At 46.6% G+C, this 10,112-nt stretch overlaps 2 protein-coding genes across 4 annotated transcripts; one reads left to right on the forward strand and one right to left on the reverse strand.

Annotated features, from left to right (window-relative positions):
* Positions 1 to 31: 31 nt before the first annotated feature.
* LOC124999807 (transcription termination factor 2, mitochondrial-like) lies at positions 32 to 3,399 on the reverse strand. Of its 3 annotated transcripts, none has more exons than XM_047574886.1 (3): positions 3,320 to 3,399; positions 3,105 to 3,205; positions 32 to 2,609 (listed from the first exon to the last, which is right to left on the reverse strand). In XM_047574886.1, exon 3 carries the CDS (start codon positions 2,587 to 2,589, stop codon positions 1,450 to 1,452), a length of 1,140 nt encoding a protein of 379 aa, XP_047430842.1. In that variant the 5' UTR covers positions 2,590 to 2,609; positions 3,105 to 3,205; positions 3,320 to 3,399; the 3' UTR covers positions 32 to 1,449. The 3 variants fall into 3 exon arrangements, with proteins under 3 accessions (XP_047430842.1, XP_047430843.1, XP_047430845.1); XM_047574887.1 differs by having other exon boundaries at positions 3,101 to 3,205; XM_047574889.1 differs by lacking the exon at positions 3,105 to 3,205 and having other exon boundaries at positions 3,320 to 3,344.
* Positions 3,400 to 6,070: 2,671 nt separating this feature from the next.
* Positions 6,071 to 7,481, forward strand: tnnt2c (troponin T2c, cardiac). The gene has a single exon (XM_047574890.1). It carries the CDS (start codon positions 6,314 to 6,316, stop codon positions 7,124 to 7,126), a length of 813 nt encoding a protein of 270 aa, XP_047430846.1. The 5' UTR covers positions 6,071 to 6,313; the 3' UTR covers positions 7,127 to 7,481.
* The last annotated feature ends 2,631 nt before the right edge of the window (positions 7,482 to 10,112 follow it).

The raw sequence follows: 10,112 nt of genomic DNA on the forward strand, positions 1-10,112 counted from the left end.
CCCCCCCAATAAAATAAGTCTCACACTTAAATGTACAGTTTGATTTTTTTTTTTTTTATTCTGCATGAATTAGTAATCAAACCGCGTCACACACACAGAGTAAATGTGTTACCATCTTATCGAACCTTCTCCTGGAGAAGAAGAAAACCGTTTTTTAGACACTTCAGTTTGGTTAGTTGTAAAGATAACATGACCCTTTAATATATCTGTCCCAAATCTATGTTCTTTAACATACGAGATCAGCCACAACATTAGGACCGCTTACAGGTGAAGTGAGACGTATTAGGCAGCACGTCGGAGGATTTGAGGCGCTTTAACGGAGACAAAATTGTAAAATCCAGGTGAATGATCCAAACGTTTCCCAGCAGAACATTGAATTTACTCAAATCTTTATTTGCATAGCACTTTTCATGCAAGGTGCAACATTAAGTGCTTCACATTTACACAGTACTACACACATGCAACGACTGAGCAAACAACCTTTCATGGCCGTCCCCGACCCAGACAGACGGGGGGTCCACACCACGGCCATAAAGCCCTGGAGTAGGACCCCCAACCACCCAGGCCAGACACAGCTCCCGGCGTGAAGGGACAACAGAACAAACCAAGAACAATACTAAAAGGACTTCTCCTGTCAGTGGTTTTAATGTTAAATGTTGGTGTAGTCGTGTGACGCTTTGGGCAAAGTTCTGCTTAGAGACGTCGGATCCCGCCCATTCCAATGGACGTCCCTTTTGACACGTACCACCGGAAGCATTGTTGCATGTCCACATAAGCAGCAGGCTGGACTGGAGGGACAAGAAGGGGACAAGAAGAGCCTGAGTAGGCTTTACGTTCTCAGGAAGCTCTGGGTTTTCAAAGCGTGCAGTGAATTACTAGATCAACAAATTGATCCGGAAGGCTGGAGATGTGATTGGTAGGGAGTCGGGAGACGGGAGGACACTGGATAAACGTCTCTCCGTCATGGACAATCCATCCCATCCACTACACCAAACACTAGAGGCTCAGAGGAGCTCATTCTCTGTATATCATCTTTCTGTAGCAATTAGGCTCCTTTGGCCAATTAATTTCCCTTGTGGATCATTAAAGTTTATCTAACGGCAGTGGCCTAACTCAAAATGGAAGCAAGCAAGTTTGACATGTTGCCTCCAAATTCCCTAGATCTGAATCCAATCGAGCATCTGTGGGACAAACCAGATACCTCCAGCTCACCTTCTGAGGTCTAAGTGAGCGGCTGCAGCCAAAAGCGGAAAATACGCAGTGTTAGCAACCAGGTGGTCATAATGTTGTGGCTAATCAGTATATTTGTCATACAAAATAAGATACGTCCTGTCATGTTTTCTGCCTCAAATAAAAAAAAGCATGAAATAGCAGCACTGGGTTGTTTGATAATGACGTTCCTCTTAAACCTGGAGGTTTACGCCGCTGCACATCCGACATCTCGACGGGTCACTCCTCAGACTTGAGCGGCGCCACGGGGTTGAAGAGCGGCCGCTGCTGCCTGAGGCTCAGCTTCCCGTAAGTCATCTCGAAGTCCTTCTTGGTTCCCACGATGACGTCCAGGCTCCCCGAGCGCACGTCGTACCCGTAGGAGGCCAGCTTCTGGACGCGATACAGCACGATCTGCGTGGTGAGCTCCATGACGTTCGGCGACTCCTTCACCTGCTCCATGCTCACCCCGACGTCCATCAGCCCCTGGTAGCGGCTCACCAGGGTGGGCAGGGAGTAGTACAGGACGGCGGGGCAGCGGATCGCCACCTGCTTGAGTTCGTCCTTGGAGCAGGCCAGAGCTCCCTCGATGTAAGCCAGAGCCTGCCGCATGGCCTCGGGCTTCAGCTCCGCGATGGAGGCTCTGAGGCTGGAGACCAGGCTGAGGAGCTCCTCCGTGGTGAAGCCCTGCTCCCTCAGGAAGCCCAGGCTGTCCCTCCAGGCCTCGGCCGGCCGCAGCAGGATGTACGGGTTCTGGCTGAGGAGCTTCTGCAGCCAGACGCGCAGGTTCCCCTCTTCCCCGCCCAGGTCCAGGTAGGTCTCCCTCAGGGTGTGGATGACCTCCTGGTTGCGCTCCACGGGCCGGCTGAAGCTCTGCGGGGCGCTGGCTATGAGCTTGCTGATGATCCTCTTGTTGAGGTGGAGGCTCTGGAGGTAGAGGATGTTGGCCTGCTGGTTGCCGTGGTGCGTCAGCGTGAAGAAGGAGGCCGGGAACTTCTCGATGATGCCCACGAGCTCGCGCTTGTTGGGACACACGGACTCCCAGAGGCCCCGCTGGGCGGCCACGTCCTCCGGCCGACACAGGACCGCCTCCGGGTGAGTCTCCAGGATGCGGGCGATGACCGTCCCGTCCGCGCCCATGTCCCTCAGCAGGGCGGCGGTTTCGGACACGTAGGCGGAGCTCTCTGACAGGACCCAGCCCTTGAACTTGCGCACTTTTCTCACGTCCACCGACAGGTCATAGAGGGAGTCCACCGTGCGCTGGTTCTCCAGTCTCTTATTGGACGGGGTCACTGTGGAGGTGGAGGCGGAAGGAGGGAGGAGGAGCAGCCTCACCCTCTGACAGGAGGTGCACAAGGAGGCAGTGGTGACACGAAGCATCGCCGATAGTGGTAGTGGATCTGAGTGCAAAACAGGGAGGTGTCAATAATTTTTATTACTATAATTATTATCTGTGACAATACAGAAATTAAATGTAAATTCATTTAAGAAATGTATAGAAATTCCTTTCTTTGGTCCAAAAAATACTCTGAAATAAATGTAATTGATGTTTAAAAAGTGACATTTCTCCACAAATATCTGATAAAACAGCAAATAATCCCACTTCAAAAGTTAGAATTAGTATATTTTCAGTATTTTTTGTCATTTTTTGACAAAATTAGATGTATTAGCGTGATTTAATTATGTTTTCCATCAGAAAGTATGTACTTCACGATGCAAGTATTTATTCTAAATTACCTTAATGCTACAAATCTGGCTTAGAGCCATTCAAACAACCCAAAACATTTAAAAACTGAAGACAAACAACAGATTTCACTTTAAATGCACGTCTCTCTGCATTTTATTCTGCATATATGTAAATAAACACTGTTAGGTTTTAGTTTTAATTCACCCACGATCAGGAAGAACTTTATGTCCTGAGTCCTCTGCCAGTCTGCATCAGCGTGTTATGTATTGTTGGTGTTTGGCGTATCCCAAAGAGACAGCAGCACGACAGCTGATAAACAAAAAAAATAAAAAAAATCACCGATAGACCAGATAATGGTGCAGTGAAACAACTCGTACAGAGAATGTCTGACTCAAAAATTAACGACAAGGCGGATTATTTTACCAGTTTCTGTGTTCCAGTTGTCAAACACCCCCACTGCTCTGCTTTCATAACAGGAGTCAAGCAGATGGGCGGAGTCAACCGGAGACGGGAGCACATGGGAGGCGTGTGACCACGTGACCGCCACAGGACGCCGGGTAGGGCGGTGCTCGACCCTCCAGGCCCAGCCCAGCGCACCGCGCACAGCCGCCGTCGAAGAGCGACAGACCCGCCCCGAGAGAACCAGAGACGGTCTTGTGCTTCCCAACGGTGTAGTGACATCTTAAAAAGCCCCAGAAGTCCAGCATTTGTGAAGTGAGTTCGCTACTTCCGGGTTTATTTCCCAGTTGAATCCTCTTCCGGTTGTGTGTTTAGGCTAAAGGACAAGTTAACGCACAGGCTGTTAGTGCGTGAACTACAACCACATTAAAGGAGTATATTTTAAGTACACTTAAGGGGAACGGTGTCAAAAAAAAGATATAAAAATAAATCTGATAAAATTTGTTTAGCGTCAATTTCTCCATTCGTCCATTTTGGATCGTAAAATTAAATTCGTTTACACCTGGTTTAACGTTATTTAACGTTTAACGTTTTGTGAATTAGTAAATTCTTAAAAGACTTCTCTAAATATCCTGATATGGAAATATAAGTTTAAAAAAAATTAAATTATAAATTAAAATAAAAAAAGGCTATTGGCATGTTTTATCAGTTGCCACGGTTAATTCACGTTATTTGCTGGCGGCCATCTTGGTTTTGATCAACTGCCATTCTGGGTCTTCTTTAATGGATAAAATATTTTTTTTGTTTCATAATCTTAAGCACACGTAGCCACAGAGCTGACTGCTTCTAAAATCCAATTAATTAGTTTAAAAAGCCAGAAAAACAAGTATAGTTTTGTGAAGGTGTTCAAAATATTCAAACTCCGGGCGTTCTTCACTGGATAAGAAAACATGACAAATACATTTAATATTGTTTTATCACTGCCCACAAACACATGGACATCAATAACAGTTCTTTGCTTGTAAAGTATTTTCTGGGCAAACCAAAGTAATATACTGTATATTTGCCTATTCAAAATGTTTTCTCACTGTGACAGTCCAGATTGTAAAGAAGGGTTAAAATTTTAATGTTAAGCTTAGCTGTTCAAAATATATGTATATATATTTTTTTTTATTTTGTTCCTGCACTCAGCTCGAGAACAGCTGCTGAGGATAAACTTCTAGAATCCGACTTTAAATCAAATGCATGGCAGCAGGTGAGTGTTCCCACTAGCCTACCCTATAGCTTAAAGCTATAACTCTTTTACGTTGACTGAAAATAAACACCTTAATCTGCAATCTGGCAAGAATGGCGACACTTGAAGGTCACAAGCTAAAAACGCATCAGTCTAGTTAAAGTTGTTCCGTACAGCTTTGACTACTTGATATTTATTTCTATCTGCAAACACCCTGGAAGTAGCTGAGCAATAAATACAACTCCACTTAAACAGTGTGTCATGTGAAGTAGCCTTTTCATCTCAGCAGAGGGGGAATCCTCTTGGAATTACTCAGCTGTTCTGCGCAGTATCGCCCACAAGAGTTCGCTGTTCGTTGCTTTGTCAGGAACTTCTTCACATTGATTCCTTTTGAGCCGCCGCATTAATTAGAAAGAAACTTCATCCCAGATATTTGTTCGACAGCAGAGAGGGGGCGTCTATTCATAGCCCTCGTCATTTGTTGCCCGTCTTTGCCGATGGACGCAGTTGTCCCTCGCCACCAGCTTTACACTTGAACCACCTGCTGTCCCCATGTTGTGCACAGGCATGTTTTAGTAGAGCTGCTCTGGGGATGAGACAGACATTCTCGCAGATCCCCGAGATTTGTTTTGTGTTCCTCCCCGGGCCACAATTAGCCCGTCTTCACCCGGTCGGAGCTCCGGTATAAGATTTATAAGAAGGCTGAAATCCAAGCCACTGGAGATAATGTGTATATACATCAGGAGGTTCATCCTAAGGAGGATGATGCATGTTTCTCAGACGCTGCAGAGCACCTGTCCCTCCCCGTCAAGTCACCTCATCCTCTATAAACTCCCCTTTTCCACAGACAAATCAAGACTCGGGAGCGCGAATTCTTGACGTATGTAGTCAAACGTTGCTACGTGGGAGCAATTACGCTTTAATCCGGTCGTCGCTGAAAGCGGAGAGACTCTCAACAGAAAGAATGTTTTAATTACATTCCAGTGTGGAGACAAGGTGGCGCAGTAAAGCTCGTCCTGGACGTCACCGTCTTCACCGAGGGCGCCCATCTTTTCTTTAAGTGGTAGCTTTTATTGACAAAAACAGCTGCCGATGAATATTTAAAAGGCGAAGCACGTCGAGGCAGTCGGATAACAGGCCCGCATATTTTCCTAACTCTTCTTATTGTTTAATGTAACGGGATATTTAAAGTGATGGGTCGTTTTTTTAGAAGATGCGACAGCTGTAACTTCCCCGTCGGTAAAACCCCCTCGGTGGCTCTGACGTACTTTAGAGATCGCTATGTGCTTCGTCAAAGGCCGTTTCTAACGCTCAACGCGGTTTCACGTCGTGGCTTTTTAAACCGGAGTGATGGATTAGCAAGTTTCCGACATTTTTGCTTCCATCTAATCAGCACTCTGTGGAGCACAAGTGTGCCTGCATCTGTTGTGCATCTGAAATAGTCTCTCATCTTGACCTTACAAAGGAATGAGGAGCCCTGCAGGGTCAGAGCAGGCGGGGAGGGGGTGGTCTACAGGGGATAAGTGTGTGTGTGGTTGACAAGACTTGGTGTAGGAGAAAATAGAACCGTCCATCTGTCTCGAAAACCCGCCCTGCTGCCGACCCACACCCCCGGAGACCGTGGCCGGCGTACGGTCACATGGTGAAGCCGAGCCCTTAAAAACTCCCCCCCCTCAAACCTGGACGCCCCAGACTCCAGTCATCTTCTCGAGCGTGGGACACCAGCTGGTCTCGGGCGCTCGTTCCTGCTTTCTCTTCGGGCGGAAAGCCTCCGAGGTACAGTCATGTCAGACACTGAGGAGATCGTGGAGGAGTATGAGGAGGAGGAGGAGGAGGAGGAAGAGGAGGGGGTGAACGAGGAAGAGGAGGAGGAGGAAGAGGAAGACGAGAGGAAAGAAGAGCACGAAGAAGAGTCCAAACCGCGGCCCAAGACGACATACGTGCCAAATATCGCTCCTCCGAAGCTGCCCGACGGAGAGAAGGTGGATTTCGACGACCTCCACCGCAAGAGGGTGGAAAAGGACTTCAACGACCTGCAGACACTGATCGGGCTGCATTTCTCCAACCGTCAGAAGGAGGAGGAGGAGCTGGTGGACCTGCGCAACCGCATCGAACGCCGCCGCGCCGACAGGGCCGAGCAGCAGCGAGTGCGCACGGAGCAGGACCGCGAGCGGCAGGCGAGGCTGGCCGAGGAGCGGTCGAGGCGGGAGGAGGAGGCGGCCAAGCTCCGCGCCGAGGAGGAGGCCAAGAAGAAGAAGATCTTCTCCAACAAGTCGTTCGGCGGCTACCTGCAGAAAGTGGACCAGAAGAAGGGCAAGAAGCTGACGGCCCGCGAGGAGAAGAAGAAGGCGCTGATGGAGCGCAGGAAGCCGCTGAACATCGACCACCTGAGCCAGGAGAAGCTGGCGGAGAAGGCGCAGGACCTCTGGGAGTGGCTCCACCAGCTGCACGCCGAGAAGTTCGAGCTCGCCGAGAAGCTCAAGAGGCAGAAGTACGACATCTACGTGCTCCGGAACCGGGTCAGCGACCACCAGAGGGGCTCCAAGGCGTCCAAGACGTCCCGCGGGGCCAAGGGCAAGTCTGGATCCTGGAAGTGAGGGCCAGAGTCTGGACGGCGTTGGGTGCTAAAGGACCATTTGGTGTTTCATGCTAACTTGTATAATAGAAGATACCCAGAGACTGTATTTAGCGTGAGGGGGACGGAAGAGGGTCCAATATAGTAAATGAAACCAGTTAATCTTGAATGATCTGTGTTGGTTCTGTTGAAATATTTACTAAAGAGTCACAATGTGGTTGAAGATTGTATTAAATATGAATGTGTGTTGGAGATGTTTCACTGCTCCACCAGCTTCGTCTTTCATTTGTTTCCTACTTCTCACAAGCCATAGATGTTTTTCTGTGAGTGTAAAAGTTGTTGGAGTTTGTGTCCAAAATAAAACAAGACAAAACCTCTTTGTTCACCTGTTGAATCTGCACCCGAGAAACACTTTGACGCCTTTTTTTTTAAAAATATCTTTTGGTCGTGGTGCTGAATTAAATGGTCGAGGCAGCGTCGTGTTAAATGGTCAAACAGGTGCTGCACAGCTGACTTTTTTTTTTAGTCCGTGAAGCTCAGACACAGAATAAGTAGCTGAAGTAGCTTCACAGATAAAGCTTAGATAAGATCTCATTTTAATTTTTTAATCTTGAAACGCCATCAGATGATTAATAATGTTCCTGAACACGCAAGATTAGTACAAATAGAACTGTGTAATATAAAAAGTCTAGTAAAAGTGTAGAAGAAACTATTGGTCTAATTTAAGTAATTGCATATTGGAAATGTAGAAGAGAAAAAAAAGAGTGATTACTTTTTTGACTTTTATATCCATTAATCTGCAACAAAGACACAGTGGAGAAGAATTCATATTAACAGCTAATCTCAGCGGTGGCCATCAGTCCCTGTAGTGATTTAATTTAACGTAACCTCCAAAAAGTTCTTGTTATTGAAGATGTATTTGCCCCCTCTGATCACCACTTCTATGATATATATGGGAAGACTGGTTGGCAAACACAATAAGATGCACACGTTATCCATTTCAGCCATTTACCATCACCCATTCATCTAATGTTCCTTTACAATCCTAAACTAACCTGCTTTGAAACGTTTCATCCACTAGATGGTGCTAGAAAACCAGTCTGTAGTATTTTTTTAAAGCACACACCAATGGAAAACACTGTCAGTGTTTGCACTGATGATCGAGCCATAACATGAAGGCGACTGACAGGTGAAGTGAATAACAGCGATTATCTCAACATCTGTCAGCTGGCGAGTCAGTGCACTGTGCAGAACAGTCCGAGTCTCCACGCTGACCTCCGTCCACTGATGAAAGCTCCTAAAGCGAGCGATGGAAGAAAGTGTCCTCGTCGTTTTCTTTTACATCACATGGATGACTGGGTGCGTCTCTTACCTGGGGAACACATGTCACCAGGATGCAGTATGGGTAGAAGGCGGCATGGGTGGAGGCAGTGGAGAGACCTTGGATCCTGCCTTTAATGTGGGTGTCACTTTGAAATGCACCACCAAAGCTTTGCCTTAGATAGGAAACACACTGTCCCATCATAGGGAGATGTTATTTTCAATAAAAATGGCTCCTATTTGTAATATATCCACTAAAGCAGGGGTCTTCAACACATAATACACAGGTTTCAGTATTATATTATATTTTATTTATTGTGGCCAACTGACGTAAACTTACTTGACATAAACATTTCACCTGGGGGCTGAATAGGATCTCGGCCAATTGTGGGGAACCTGACAGAATCTGTATGTAACATGTCTCGTGATTGGCTCAGCAGTGATAGGAGGCTTTGATTGACAGGTCTCGGCTTCTGTGGCGCCACGTTGAATGAGTGAAGTGCTGACTGAAAGTTAACGTTGTCTGCCTCCATTTATCCCTTTACTAAAATATGTTGGTTTCATGTTAATGTGCATGTAAAGAAATTTTAATTTTTGGGGGGAAAATTAAAAAAAAAAAAATAAAAACATCTAATCAACCAAAGATTTTGTGACGTCCCTGCAGAACCTAAGTGTGTTGTAAACCCATTCACTAAGGGTCACGTTGCTTTAGTACGTAAACACAACACTGAGACCCAGAAATAAACAGCAGTCGAAATTATTTCAGGTTGTTCATGAAATGTTTTGACCAATGGTTATTTATAGGTTGTAATCTACTGGGTCTTGAACCAGTTTGGGCTGTATATGGCCCCAGAACTGAAATGAGTCTGAGGAAAAAAAAAACGGATGCAGCCTGACACAAAAGCAAGAATTAAGAAGAATTCATTCATTCATTCATTCATCAAGAACTGATGGAGATGTCCATGGTGTCCAATTGGTCCCCAATCGAGCATCTGTGACATGTGCCTGGCAAATAAGTCCGATCCAGGATCTTGGTGTAAGACACCACAGCACATCTGTAAAAGGTCTTAGGGAATCAGTGCACTGATGGCTGCACAATCTCAAAGTAGGTTCTGAGGCTGATAAGTGTAATTTTCTGAGAATACACTTAAAAGTTACGGCCACTTTTCTCCATGCCACTTATGTGCTCGCCTTTAATCAAAAAAAAAAAAAAGTCAAGCCAACTTCTTTTCCTGTGCCATTTATCCATTAATTTATTCAGACAGGCTTCACAGCGGCTCTTTAACAACAGCCACTGCAGTGAAACATGTCAGAGTAAGGTACGGAGGGGAAATTTCCACCCCCCGCTGTTCCTGATTGTCGCTCGGGCTGCGCCTCCAAACGGCACACCGCTGTTTTGCTCTCGCAGCCGTGACAAGCCATTAAGGTCCTTGCAGACACGGTGGTATGTCCACAGGTTGCCATAGAGACGGGGAGAGGCCATCTATACAATCAGGTCTCCGTAACCCCCCCCCCCTTCCTGCAGCATCAATAGGAACTGGACCATCAAACGTGGGGGAACGACGTGTTCCCGAGAAGTTCTTCATCTCCACCTGTTTCCCTTCGCGGACCCTCTTTAAAGGACTTTACTCTAAAGTGATGCTCGTGGAGTTGTCAACTCATATCAATGAATGCGCGAGTGTTCACCA

Source organism: Mugil cephalus, chromosome 22 (assembly GCF_022458985.1).
Source record: "Mugil cephalus isolate CIBA_MC_2020 chromosome 22, CIBA_Mcephalus_1.1, whole genome shotgun sequence".
Classification (NCBI taxonomy): domain Eukaryota; kingdom Metazoa; phylum Chordata; class Actinopteri; order Mugiliformes; family Mugilidae; genus Mugil; species Mugil cephalus.

Coding starts and splice junctions, on each gene's coding strand:
- tnnt2c (XM_047574890.1), top strand. CDS start 6,314: ATGTCAGACACTGAGGAGATCGTGGAGGAGTATGAGGAGGAGGAGGAG.
- LOC124999807 (XM_047574886.1), bottom strand. CDS start 2,589: ATGCTTCGTGTCACCACTGCCTCCTTGTGCACCTCCTGTCAGAGGGTG.